At 40.0% G+C, this 13,996-nt stretch overlaps 1 protein-coding gene across 4 annotated transcripts in view; it reads left to right on the plus strand.

Annotated features, from left to right (window-relative positions):
* dock2 (dedicator of cytokinesis 2) overlaps positions 1-10,153 on the plus strand; it is a 104,076-nt gene extending 93,923 nt beyond the window's left edge. For 3 of the 4 annotated variants that reach the window (XM_020595527.1, XM_020595536.1, XM_020595519.1), the window contains 17 exons: positions 248-288; positions 2,254-2,344; positions 3,175-3,285; positions 3,875-3,964; positions 5,008-5,112; positions 5,389-5,530; positions 5,931-6,012; positions 6,187-6,271; positions 6,603-6,689; positions 6,836-7,012; positions 7,293-7,376; positions 7,473-7,610; positions 8,086-8,213; positions 8,320-8,527; positions 8,671-8,776; positions 9,395-9,543; positions 9,905-10,153. In XM_020595527.1, the coding sequence (XP_020451183.1) occupies positions 248-288; positions 2,254-2,344; positions 3,175-3,285; positions 3,875-3,964; positions 5,008-5,112; positions 5,389-5,530; positions 5,931-6,012; positions 6,187-6,271; positions 6,603-6,689; positions 6,836-7,012; positions 7,293-7,376; positions 7,473-7,610; positions 8,086-8,213; positions 8,320-8,527; positions 8,671-8,776; positions 9,395-9,543; positions 9,905-9,970 (1,890 nt within the window). In that variant the 3' untranslated portion in view covers positions 9,971-10,153. The remainder of the gene's footprint in view (positions 1-247; positions 289-2,253; positions 2,345-3,174; positions 3,286-3,874; positions 3,965-5,007; positions 5,113-5,388; positions 5,531-5,930; positions 6,013-6,186; positions 6,272-6,602; positions 6,690-6,835; positions 7,013-7,292; positions 7,377-7,472; positions 7,611-8,085; positions 8,214-8,319; positions 8,528-8,670; positions 8,777-9,394; positions 9,544-9,904) is intronic. The other variant, XM_020595546.1, reaches the window with a different exon arrangement.
* Positions 10,154-13,996: the final 3,843 nt, after the last annotated feature.

The following is a 13,996-nucleotide window of genomic DNA, read 5'->3' on the forward strand; positions in this document are numbered from 1 at the left end:
AAATAACAGATGTGCATGCACACACTCCCGCTCATTAATGCACACAAGAAATTAGAAGTACAGTATATAACACGCACAAATACTGTACAGCTGCACAAAGACCACAGTCACATACTGTAAAATTACAAAATTACAGACTTAGTGTGGTGCTTCAGAATGATTTTGCAAATCTCTGTCTCTCTCACTCACACACACACGTACCTCACAAACACACTCTGACTCGAACCTGTCTTTTTTTTATTTGTAGAACTTTTACAAGGACATCAATCGTGAAGGGATGTATATCAGGTATGTATGTGCTGAATTTGATATACATTTATATGGTGCTTGTGATGTATGTGCATGTAAATGTGTGTCTAAATGTGTGTACATGCACATGTGTGAGTGTATTTGTGGCTCCATAATCTGACAAGGGATTATTCGAGTCCCACTGAATTAATGTCAAATTCCACGGGATCAGCTTTTGGTTTGACTGGAGGGAAAGCAGAGAGAAAGAGAACTGTGATGGATGAGAGGTGAAAGAAGACAGGGTGGTGGCAGGAGAGAGAGGGGAAACACAGATCCCGTCATGTCCGATGGTGCATTTCAGACAATGACTTAGAGTGTAGATATAATTAGTTATCTGTATGTGTAAATGTGAGCTCAGCTCATACACCATTCCATCTGGTTTGTGCATACAGTAGTAGGACCATCAACTGTTTTTCAACAGGACAACAACCTATAATATCCCTCCAGGCTCTTTAGGGCTATTTGACCCAGAAAAAGTCATGCTTTGCTGAGTATGTTTGTCACTTTTTCAGTGTTAAGACACTACATATTCAAAACCCTTCTGGAATTACTGGTAGGTGAGAGGTGCAGATTTGTTTCTTTTTTGTTGAATCACACTGGCTTGTCTTAACTGATAGAAAAAGCATCTCCTGCCGGAAATGTGTTGGTTAATGGTGAGAGGATAGTGATGTGGGAAGAGGATATGAGATGAGGTGAAACAGAGGAAGTTAGACACTTTGACATTTAGGTGGCCAAAAGAAGACCCGGGAAGTTCAAAGTTCAAAGTGTTTATTTTGTCATATGCACAGTTAGGAAACGTGTTTCCCTGTACAATGAAATTCTTACTTTGCCGTCCACATGAATGCCACAAAATACAAATGAAATATAAAGTAGATAAATAAGTAACACAAAATCGAAGGCACTTTAATCAGCAAATAAAATTTATAAGACATCAAATAAAATATATAAGAATATAATAAGAGGGAGTCTGATGGCAGAGGGAAAGAAAGAGTTTTTCAGTCTAGTGGTCCTACACTTCACACTTCTGAACCTCCGGCCAGAGGGTAGGGAGGTGAACAGTCCGTGCTGGGGGTGGGTGGGATCTTTGAGGATGGAGGCAGCTTTCCTACGCACCCTGTGGTGGTAAATGCTCTACAGAGAGGGCGGTGGAGTCCTGTTGATTTTCTCCACAGTCTTTACCACTCTCTGCAGGCGCTTGCGGTCCATAGCAGTAGTGCTGCCAAACCAGACAGTGATACAGGGAATCCATCCATACTGCCCAATTCATTTAAAAACATCTGGAAACCAAGGCTTTTTGCATTATCATCAATGCCTTAGCAGTAAAGTGCAGCCTCTGGCCAGGAGGAAAATGTTTTGCTTTTCCAGACCGATGGAGACATTCACAGAAAAGATTAGAACTTTAAACCGAGGCAGTAAAAGAGCAAATTGGTTCACTAGCAGACCAGTATTCCCATCGCCCTCCTTGTCAGGTTTATAAAACATTAATGGGCTACAAACATCTGTCAGACCATTACAAAAACATGTTGAACTGTGCTTTACATATTTGTAAGCATGTGTGCTTTTAAATGACATTTCTATATTGTGTACATGTATACAGGTGTGTGTGCCTTTGTATTACTTACATTATGAGGACCAAAACCTGTTAACGCACCCACACTGTGGGTGTTAGGCAAGTAATGGTTATGGTTAAGGTAGCATAAGTCTACAGGGAATGAATGTAAGTCAATGTAAAGTCCCCACAAGGAATGAAAACACTGTGTGTGTGTGTGTGCGTGTGTGTGTGTGTGTGTGTGTGTGTGTGTGAGAGAGAGAGAGACCCTGTGAGTGAGACCTTGACACACTGTATGTTTCATTTACAGGTCTTCATGTTGCCCAACAGTGGCATCTAGTGGAGCAATGTATACATCACACATTAAGTTAATTGGACCTATGACTGAATGTGTTTGTGCATGTGTGTGTGTTCAGGTACCTTTACAAGCTGAGAGACCTTCACCTTGAGGGTGAAAACTACACAGAGGCTGCATACACACTCCTACTCCACTCCCGCCTGCTCAAGGTAGAACACACACACACGTACGTACACTCTTGAAGAGATATTTTGTTGCTGGACCCAGCATCACTAGTTTGCCTGCCATGAGTGGGACAGTTTTTATTAGCTGATAAATGGTTGCTTCGTTGCCGGCCTCTGAATGATGAAGCTCCGAGGTTAGTTTATGGCATGGCATTGCTGCTGAATTACTATGGTGATTTATGCAGTGAGCGTATATGTGTGAGCACATTTGCGTTTAAATGTCTGCGCATGCATGTGGCTGAATATGTTTGACCTCTTTTGTCTCTTCATCTCTTTTATGAGACACTTACAGGCTGACAGAGAGGGACAGAGTAAAAGGGGCATCTCTCGCTCTCTTTCCTCCTCTCTCTGTCCAGTATCATCATATCAAAATGTTGAAAATGTTTTTTTTCTATGTGAGGTCATGCACGTTTCACACTGCGGCCTGTAACAATCAGCATTCTCTAATGATATTTCTCACCATCCTAAGCAGATAGGTCTGTTTGGAGATCATTAAGTCTGTTGTTCGGTTTCTTTTTTTCTTTTTTTTGCAGTAGAAGATGAATTATTTTCTCATTTATATAATGAGCATTGTGCTGCTGTTTTTGTGCACACTCTGCTTAGGACTAATATTGATTTATTACAACCAAAAGTTCCAAGCTTCTAAAACTTCTCCTCTCATGTTTCAACATAATGATAAATGAGACATCAAAACAGAGTTGGTCCTGGCTGTGACTTTCTTCTGTTTACACAAGATAAAATGACATATGCCTTCACACATACTTTGCAGTGTTTGTCTTTGTCCTTCTCTCCACACCCTTCTGTTTTTATTCCAGTGGTCAGATGAGATGTGTAGCCCTCAGTTTGAGTTCCACGGCTCCCAAACCCAGAGGCAGCTCAAAGAAACGCTGTACGACACCATCATTGACTACTTTGACAAGGGCAAGGTTAGCAGCATTTTAGACTATCTCAAGCTTCTCTTTCTGTATCTAGGCCTTTACCGAGTAATGTAATGACTTAAAAAGTGTTGCTCAATGCTCCAAAATCAAGTACAGAAATACTTTTCCCCTTTAGAGAATGAACTGCCTTTAAGAATTAAGATAATTAAGTTTTGTTATTGGTAATTAATAAAACATCCAGATTTTTTTTAATCTAAAGAGGTCACAGTGCTTTTGGCAGAAACATTTTTTTACTTGTGGGGAAGCAAACTGATAAAATTACTATTCAGTGCACAGGCTTTTACTCTGGAAAATGTCTCTTTTCCTCCAACACTCGCTTAAGGATGAGACTGTTGCAATCATGCAGCCATAGTCTCTGTGTGATGTGTTGGTGTCACATTCATTTTGTATTCTCCATGCGTGCTTTCTGTTGTCTGAAACTCTTATAGAGACATTTTCCACCCCTCTCCAGAGACCTGGACCCCAAGATTTTCATAAGATGAATTCCCACCAGGACAGCTGCTGCTTGATGTTTTCAGTAGATGGTGTAATAAAGGCCACTTCTGTTTTTTCCTTGTGTGTGTATCTGTGTGTTTAGATGTGGGAGGAGGCCATCACTCTGTGTAAGGAACTAGCAGAACAGTACGAAAACGAGATCTTTGACTACGAGCTACTCAGCAAGAGGCTGGTAATACATGATAATCCCAAACCTTCATATTTTCAGCACAATAGTCATGACCTCACATTTCTCCCCTTAATTCCCTTTATAATTCTTACAGCTGTTCCTGGGTCTGGGTAAAATAACTCATGTGGATTGCACCTGTTAAGCAGTGACCCCTAGAAACAGTAAATTTAACACTTAAATAATGCAAATAAAATATGTCCATTGGTGAAATCGTTTAGATTGATATTTTTGCATTTATACAGTAAAACTAAACCTAGGCAAACTGCTCAGCTACATTAAATTCAGTGCACAAGCTTTTACTCCAGGCTTTTATTTAAGGATGAGACTGTTGCAGTCATGCAGCCATAGTTGTTGTTAGCCATAGCCATTGTTCTTAACCTCTAAACATACTGTACCCAATAAGCAGTTTTGCATTAAATTTGACATCTGCACTTTCAAACTTTATAACAATTTAGCACAGCCATTCCTGTTAAAAATATACTTCCTTAACACTTCAGAGTCACCTTTTACAGTCAATCAATCTTTTTTGAAGAACACTTGTTTGGGCATATGACCCCAAAAGTGTGATTCCTCATTGTTAGTCATCAGCAACTTCAAATCCCTCCTAATCCTTCTCACTGTCCTCTCAGTCCTCTTTCTGTCTTTTCACCTCTTGATCTGGCACCACAGAAGAAGTGATTCCCTCTGTACTCAAACATCTAACTAGTGGTTTAGCACCACCTTTGCCTCTAGCCCCCCTTTACTCAACTCTTCTTTCCCCCTCCCTACAGAGAATTACAGTTTTTGCAACAATGGAAAAATCTCTCTCACTCTTTATATGACTGTAGCAGTGGCTCTCTCTCAGCCAATGCTGAATTTATGTGGTTATATAAATGACAGATATTGCCTTTAAATTGTGTGCACTTGTTTTTCTTCATCTATCACCCTCAAAGGCCCAGCATTCTGCTGAGGGAGGCTCTGTCAGTGTCACGAGCTGATAAAACTGCTATGATTGCACACTGTGCACATCTGAACGCACCCTCTGTTTTTTTTGTATCTCTCTGCAGGAGAAACAAGCCAAGTTCTATGAGAACATTATGAAGATCTTGAGGCCTAAGCCAGACTACTTTGCAGTGGGCTACTATGGACAGGGCTACCCTCCATTCCTCAGGGTTTGTGTTTATGTCAACATTTAATGAGATCATTAACAATTTCCATGGAGTAGAAACACACAACACCCCCTCCCTTCTTTGAAATAATGGGTCAAAAACACAGGAGAAAATGACTAAGTACATCTGCTCAAGTACTGTACTTTAGTGCAGTTTTCACTATCCAGTTGAAGGCAGTTAAAAATAACAAAGAATAATCTGTTGAGGATTACTGGGCAAACTGGGGCTTAATCCTTTCATTATTGTTAGTAACACAAATTAATTTCCCATGGCTTTCAGAACAAGGTCTTTATCCACCGCGGTAAGGAGTATGAGCGCAGGGAGGACTTCCAGAACCAGCTGATGAGCCAGTTTCCCAGTGCTGTGCGCCTCAACATTACCACTATGCCAGGGGATGATATCAAGAACTCTCCACTTCAGTGTATCCTTCAGGAAGCATAGCACAGAAAGACACAGATGTGCGGTCATATGTAGATGGACAAAGCAGACGATATGAATGCTACATGGTCTATGGTCAACAGAGGCACACTGGTATAGGAATCCACAAGAATATATACAGTACATACTGTAGTTATTTACATACACTGTAGAACCTTTGGAACTTACAAGTATTTGAGTTACTGAGGAACAGGGGACCTTTTTCCCACTAACACAATAAAAACCTGCCCAGACATCAGATCTGGACAGTTTCAGTCTGACTCTAAACTTAATATTGCTTTATTCTTGTGATACCTTTTTGTTGTACTTCTGTAAATTAAACTTTGCTGTCCAGATACTGTCCATCATGGTCTGCTGTTGTTTTCCTGACTGACCTGAGGCAGATATCCAGTGTTTCACTGTGCAGCCAGTCCTCGAGATCCCACCTCGCCTGAAGAACAAGCCTGTCCCTGACCAGATTATTAAGTCAGTGTTGTTAGGTTTATATTTTCATAAAGTTAATTTGAATATCTGTCGAATGATAAGCTGACATTGAAAATGAATTGGCAATTCCGACGTTACATTTCCCTTTTGTAAATTATTTCTTTTATTGTTTTTGTTTGACTTTAACATCTGTCTCTCTCTTCTTACACAATGCAGCTTCTACAAGTCCAACTATGTGCAGCGTTTTCACTATTCCAGACCTATAAGGAAAGAACCCGTGGACCCAAACAATGAGTTTGCTGTGAGTTGCTTTTTTAAGATTTAAAAAGTTTCATGACCATAGGGACTATGAAAGTATTTCAGGAGCTACTGCGTGCTTGCATTGTCAGTCTGAAAAAACAGGTTTCTGTTCTATAAACTAATTGGATTTTATTCAGCAGCAGGGTGAATTTTAATCATAAGATAAGATTTCAAATGAGCAACTTGAAATGCAACATCAGATTCAGGTATTGCTGTAAATAACAGCGTACAGCAGGTGTGTCTAGTTATACAAGATATGGTAATATGAGTATTCACAAGTGTCAGAGATTCATCTGACTGCTTTTTTGCTCCCTTCCATCTTTTTGTTTTAGTCTATGTGGATTGAACGCACAACCTTCACCACTGTGTACAAGCTACCAGGGATCCTGCGCTGGTTTGAGGCTACAGACTTGAAGCATGTAAGTCTGTGGGGTGGGTTGTTGCCTCCTTGTGTTCCCCATCTTAAATCTTTCTTAATCTTCATTGGTTGCTACCCTCTTTCCACATGTTTTAAACTAATGTCTCCATCCTTCTGCTTTGTCTATATCTCTATCTCCTTCCCCAGACTACCTTGTCTCCATTGGAGAATGCCATAGAGACCATGGAGTCCACCAATGAGAAGATTCTGACCATGATTAACCAGTACCAGGCTGACTGGAGCCTTCCCATCAACCCCCTGTCCATGCTGCTCAATGGCATTGTGGACCCTGCAGTCATGGGTGGCTTTGCCAAGTATGAAAAGGTAAACTAGAAACGGGAATCAAATCCAGCCCAATTTATAACATATACCAAGAGAACTTTCTTGGATCCGTGGAGATTAATGATCACGGTTTAAACCATTGATTGATTGATTAATGATATTACATCTACTATGCAACGTGTTATTTGACCAGTCAGGAGTTACTAATAAAGTTTCTCACATTCTTATACCTTTAACTTTTTCATTTCTTTGTTTTTGTAATAGTATATGAACAGTAGAGTTTAATTGTACATATACAAGTTTAATATTTCCTTGCTATCAGGCCTTCTTTACTGAAGAGTACACTCAGCAGCACCCAGAGGACAGAGATAAACTGCTGCTCCTCAAAGATCTCATTGCGTGGCAGGTACTGAACATGCTAACACACATTCTGCACTACCTCAAGTAGCTGAATTGCTTTTACAGGGACATTCTGCTGATGTTATAGCGTTTGTATTTATAGATCCCGTTACTAGGCGGGGGAATCAAGCTCCATGGGAAGAGAGTGACCGATGACTTGCGTCCGTTCCACGATCGCATGGAGGAGTGTTTCAAACAGCTGAAAAAGAAAGTGGAGAAGGAGTATGGAGTGAGAGAGCTGGTATGAACTGGGTTAAAAGGATGGGGGAGGGAGAAGAGAGAAAAAATAGGGGAACACGGTATCTCTTCTCTGTAATCCAAAATATGTTCTGTTCTGTAAGAGTGGACACAGAGTTACTGCAGTAGAGCTCCCAAATAAGATGACCCAGTTGAATTAGAAAGATCAAAATACTCAAAAAACTGATATAGGATTTGTACCTTTAATTTTTTTTACAACTAGAACAGGATTTGTAATGTTCTAAGTGGAGCTAGATATGGTCATTAACTTGTAAATTGACTCTGCCCTTCAGGAGAGATTAAACTAATGATGAGTGGTAGTGATGATATGTAATTTTTAGGAGTACATTCTCTGTCTTTTGTTCTAGTATTTTTTTAATGATGCACTTCTGCTTCGTTTCACTGTCACTATCGCTGCACAGTACTCCTTTTTTAATCTACATATCATTCATCTCTCTGTCCTACTGTTTCTCACACAGCCGGATTTGGATGTGAGGAAATCCACTCGTCCTCGCTCCATGTTGCGCTCCATTCGGCAGTCTATCATTTCAGTCTCCTCGCTGCAGGGATCTGAATGTGGGACTCCCACCAAGCCCCATGCAGACAGGTAGCATACTTATATGTGTTGACAGATACATTTATCTAGTGACCTGAGAGTGTCAAGAGAACCCCAGAATTCATTACTACTACTCACTCTTTTTTCCTCCACCCAGGGACCTCGCCCCTGAGTCACCCGTTTCATGGACACCCACCCTACAACGCTCTAGTGGCAGCGTGAGCGTAGGTACAGTGGAGGAGGGTGTGGTGATGGTGGGCGAAGCAGAGGTCAAGCTGAGGAAAAGTAAGAAGAAGAAGAAGAGAAGCAGCATGATCTTCATCACAGAGGAAAGAGAGAGGACAAATACGCTGGACTGTAAACGGGTAAGAAGGAGCTTTAGTTGGATGATAATCATGGGTTAGGAGAAGAGAGGGGGAAGAACTGGAAAGGAAGCAGGTAATAACAATGATGAAAATCTGTGGGAAGTGTTGCTGCTGAGTTTTGAGCGATCTCTGTCTCCCTCTAGCTGTCGAAGAAGCAGGAGTTCCGCAGTGACACCAACCTGTCTGAGCCAAATGAAGGAAATGTATTGTTGACCAATGCCAACTCTAGATCCCTGCCTGCCATCACAGGTGACAAGCACACACAAATCCATGTGGTGCCGCATAGTGTGCTGTGTGCACCTATAACCTCCAAGCCCACAAAGTACAAACTCCTGAGAGAAATTGTTTCTTTCAGTTCTGGGAAGCTGACTGTAAAGACAAGGACATGGAGGAAAATTTGTTGTCGAGCATATGTTGAAAACAAATTGGCGAGCTGGGGTATGCAGCTCTAACCCTCTGGCCTAACACAGATTTTAATGTAAGGTAGCAAATAAGTGAATCAATCATGTCAGATGTAATTTTTCAGAACTGGGCAGCAGTTTCATCTACCTGACATTTCATCGTTTCATTTACATCACCCTACAATTCACTGATGCATCACTGGCGTCCTGCCACGTTGGACCATGCCAGCTGAACCAGCATAGGCTGTGGTGTTAATACAGTCCCTCTGTTTAGCAAAGCTGACTACAGCCTGCATAGCCTCTCTGAACAGACACATAGTGCCACCTTTGTTGCCAGAGTACATGATTCATCAGCAGAGCAGCTGCAGTACAATTAGTCACAAAGAAGGAAGGAAAGGACTGAGATTTTGTTCTAAATTGATCAGTGAGGGATGACCACTAAATCCTCAGTTGGTTCTGTCACTAGGTCTCTCCTTGGCAGTTGTGGGAGGTGCAGAGGAGGTGGACAGTGCCAGAGCCAGAAGGGACAGTAAGAGCATGTCTGTTTGTGGGACCTCTGACCGAACGGCAGACAGACGCTCAAAGGGCGTCATTAACCTCTTCTTCAAGTCCAAGGTGAGACTAACATCTGGTTGGCATTCAAGAATCAGTACTATCATTTATATACTAGATGCTTACATCTTGGATAATGCCCTTATTTGCTTTGTTGTTGAGACTAAAAGAAGACTGATACCACTCTCGTGTATGTACACAAAATATGAAGCTATGTCAGGGTGGGTAGTATTGCATTTTATCATCACTCATCAATAGACTTTTTTCTAAGCAATGTTGAAAACTACAAGACCAGGTCTATGTTATGTATCATTTGGTCATGCTGCATGTATACCAATACATCATGGCCATGTTTTCTTCTTCTTCTTTTTTAATCCCTAACAAATATGAAACTTTGTGTTGACATTGTGCTTGTTTATTTCAGCAGGGCTCCAAATCTGAAGATGTGAAGTCCGGTGATCCAGCCAAAGGCAGTGACAGTCATTTCTAAAACCCATTATTTTAATTTCTCATTTCCTGTACTGATTTATATGCATTTGTAGACATATTGTAAACCTGCAGCCAAGTTCAGAAATATGCTTCCATTCACTCAGTCTGCCAGTCGGTTTCAGTGTTGCCATTGCCTTAAAATCATTGATTTTACCCATCAATAAAGGCTATTTTTGTTGAGTGACCTTTTTCCTGGTAACTCACATAATTTCCAGTGCAGCTAAATTCCATCTTATTCAATCAATTCTGCTTCTACAAGAATGAGCAGACACAAGCCATCCTGCCAACATGCTTGATTAAAATGCTTCTTATACGGTTTTACAGCATTGTTGTGACTGACTGAAGTTAATGGGAAAATAATAATTTGATAAAGCACAAAGGTTACCGTGTCCTCTCAAGGGACATTAAACAGGAACACACTGCCAAAAAGCTTTGGCACTTATACAACAAGGAAAAAAGATGAATAAATTCAACAAAATGTGGAGCCTTCTGCACAGATACTACAACATTTGCTGTGTGCACAAAATTTGGACAAAAGCTGTTTGTCTGTTTTCCAATCTTAATCATGTTTTGCATTGGGCATGTGTTGAAATAAGCTCTACTTTTATTTACAATATAAAAACATCAAGCATTAAGGGGTAACACTTGCTGTATGCAAATGTGATGGAGCAGATTATTTTAGCTTAGCATAAATAGCTAACCTGGCTCTGCCCAGAGGTATCAGAATCCACCTTTGATCACGCCGGAAGCTCCCTAATTAGAACACGGCATCACATTTGTTTCATATTCCTCTGCAAACAAACCAATATGTAGAAGAAAATCTTGTGTTCATACAGTCTTTAATGCACAAGGAAGGGGGTGCTGTCCTCGATTTCATCTAGTTCTTGGCCTAGAGACTGCTAGTGCCTGGAAGAAAAGTCTAAAATATTAAGTAGTAAGTATATTCTAAAGTATTGTTACTTTATTTAAAAAACCAAGAGGTAAATGAAAATAATTACTTGAGTAAGAGCACTTAAGTATTTACTGAAAAATACTTAAGTGAATAAATTCAGGAGTAAAAAACATCTATTTACAGTGAATGTGATGTAATTTCACATCATTTTTAAATTAGATTGTTTACATGTTGTAGGACAACATTTCTAGTCTTCATCTTTACTGTGATCACAAAACTTCATTTAATGTTTAGGGCTATATCACTGTGATCAGAAACTAAGGAGAGAGTGATTTTCTTCACAAAGATTACTTGAGTAAGAGTAAAAAGTATGTTGCATTAAATCTGTTCCAACAAGTACAATTTACTCAGAAATGTTAGTGAAGTACAAACACTGTAAGCTTTCAAAAATATCTAACTGACTCTTAGCTTCTAGCATGTTTCTCAAGATGCACAAAAGGTTGCTTCTCCACTGACTTTGAGATTCTCTTTATGAATAATTTGCCCTTACGTGATGCCGTTCTGTAGTTGAACTTGGTCTTTTTGAGGTGCCACAAAATACTTGCAGGCTTGGCTCAAAGCCTGTTTTTTAAGCCATAGAACACTGTGATTTGAAATATTTGTTAATCTAGATACAGTGCCTTGCGAAAGTATTCAGCCCCCTTGAACTTTGCGACCTTTTGCCACATTTCAGGCTTCAAACATAAAGATATAAAACTGTAATTTTTTTGTGAAGAATCAACAACAAGTGGGACACAATCATGAAGTGGAATGAAATTTATTGGATATTTCAAACTTTTTTAACAAATAAAAAACTGAAAGGGGCTGAATAATTTTGCACGGCCAATTTTTCAGTTTTTTATTTGTTAAAAACGTTTGAAATATCCAATAAATTTCGTTCCACTTCATGATTGTGTCCCACTTGTTGTTGATTCTTCACAAAAAATTACAGTTTTATATCTTTATGTTTGAAGCCTGAAATGTGGCAAAAGGTCGCAAAGTTCAAGGGGGCCGAATACTTTCGCAAGGCACTGTACTAGTCTCATTGTCTGGAGAATCTGTATTTCTACTGGGCCTGAGGAAAAAAGCAAACGCCATGGGTGATGAGCAGATTTCCTTTCTTGTCTTGTAGCAGAAGAAAAGTTGTAAGAAGGAGAAACATTGCAGCCTTCAGGCCAGTTGTGGAGCTTTTGCTTATTTTTTGTTATGTTACTCTCAGTCAGTTTGGTTCCCCCAGATTCTGCCTGTCATCCTGTGAGTCCATCCTGGCTTACTCTCAATCTGTATAACTAAACCCTTCAAAGTCCTGAGTGGTAGTAAGGAAGTGAGGCGGTCACAATATTAGCTTAACTCTTAGATTTTTCATTGACTTAGTGACATTTAAATAAAGACATTAAGATCAATTGTTGAAAGAGCAGACAGGCTGCTGCTCATGATGAATATAAATTATCAGACAGTGCAGTAACTGAGAGACTTAATGTACCACCTACACTGGTAAAAGGTCATTATGTTAAAAAAATGTAATTTCAAATTAGGCTGCTTTAATTATTTGTGGATGTGGATGAATATCTCTCATTTGCCCAGTGGTGGTTCTATTTCCTCCTGGCTGTCTGAGCTCTGTGCTGTTTGAGAGGCAGATAGTCAGAAGGAGATTAAGAACAATGGAGACATTTTTCTCTTCCTCATTATTGTCATTATCTGATACCATGCTGACCACCAGGTTTCTCCACAGCCAATTTAAAGTTGCAGACTAGCCTTTTAAAACTCATGCCAAGTCCTGTGCTGCAGTACTTAAGTAAACCAGAGCTCTGTGACCACTGAGAGATTTCAGCCCCACAGACATCTAACTTCTGCCAGAAAAATGACAGATTGGACTGGTGGATTAGTTAAATGAAGGTGCAGCATCGCTTGACTGATCGACAAATTCATTTCCATCCAAAATACCGAGACCCTCCTGGAAAGTGTGTAAATTTACCAAAATACTAAATGATAAAATCTCTGGTGTGTAAACGGAGAAATGAGGAAAGCACTGCATTTTTTAAATATAAAAGTATGAGAAGCATGATAAGGTTAAAGATCCTTCTCTGTGGTTTCTTTGGTTGCCAGATAGTAAACATGTCAAAAACACAGCACACAGCTCCTGCAGTTACTGTTGCTTTTAGTCTCTGAAGGCACATTCTTGTCATTTAGTTTGAGGCTTTTATTGGAGCTGTTGTTTTGTTTGGTGCCGTTACCTACATGTCATATTAATTGGTATTATGTGACATCCTGGATTTTGAAGGTATGACGTACAGGTTGCTGTGGTGTTTTCCTTTGATTTTAAGTGATATGTAGCCTGAAGGTAATTTTCTTTTAGGAATTTGTTCCATATGTTGTGCATAAAAGCTGAATGCCCTTCTCATTCAGGTTCAGCTCTGGGGACAGTAAGCAGAGTAGTCCTAAATGATGAGATGTCAGGACAGTTTGTAATATATTGGCCATAAATTTCACAGAAAATAAACAAAGTTGCTTCTGCTTCTCCAAGTTTTAAGTGCTTCTATACTGCAGGCTTTCTTGAACTAACCATGATATTTATCTGTAAAAGGCCTTACAATTAAAGCCAGCTTTACACAAAAACATGTTTTCCAACCAAATATGATAAAAAAATATGTCACAGCTCTCAGTGATGTTTATATTTTACCAATAACAGCTATCGATCCAGTGCTATTTTGTAGGACTTGACACACAGTATAGATACCGGCTTTCATCAGAATTAATTTGACAGTTCTAGGTGAAAAGTTATCCAATCAGAAGCGTTGTCCCGCCCCCAAGGAGGAATCAGCCTTGTCTCGAGCTCCAAAAAAAGTCATCATGCAACTGTGCAGAATTCAAAAGCCACCGAATGCTTCGCTTCGTGGTGAGTTGAAATTATTGTCAGGGTATGTCGGGTATGTGTTTCAGTATACAACCGGCGAGCTGGCCCTGTATCAGCTGAGAGAGGGTGAAACTTTCACTCCAGAGACGCTGAGGACTCCAATCACGGCGAATGATTGGGGCGTCCTGAGGTGCATAGTGATGGAACATCTCATTGAAAGCTACCAAGATGCTAATGATGAG

The sequence above is a fragment of the Monopterus albus genome, unplaced genomic scaffold, assembly GCF_001952655.1.
Source record: "Monopterus albus unplaced genomic scaffold, M_albus_1.0 scaffold2.1, whole genome shotgun sequence".
Lineage (NCBI taxonomy): Eukaryota > Metazoa > Chordata > Actinopteri > Synbranchiformes > Synbranchidae > Monopterus > Monopterus albus.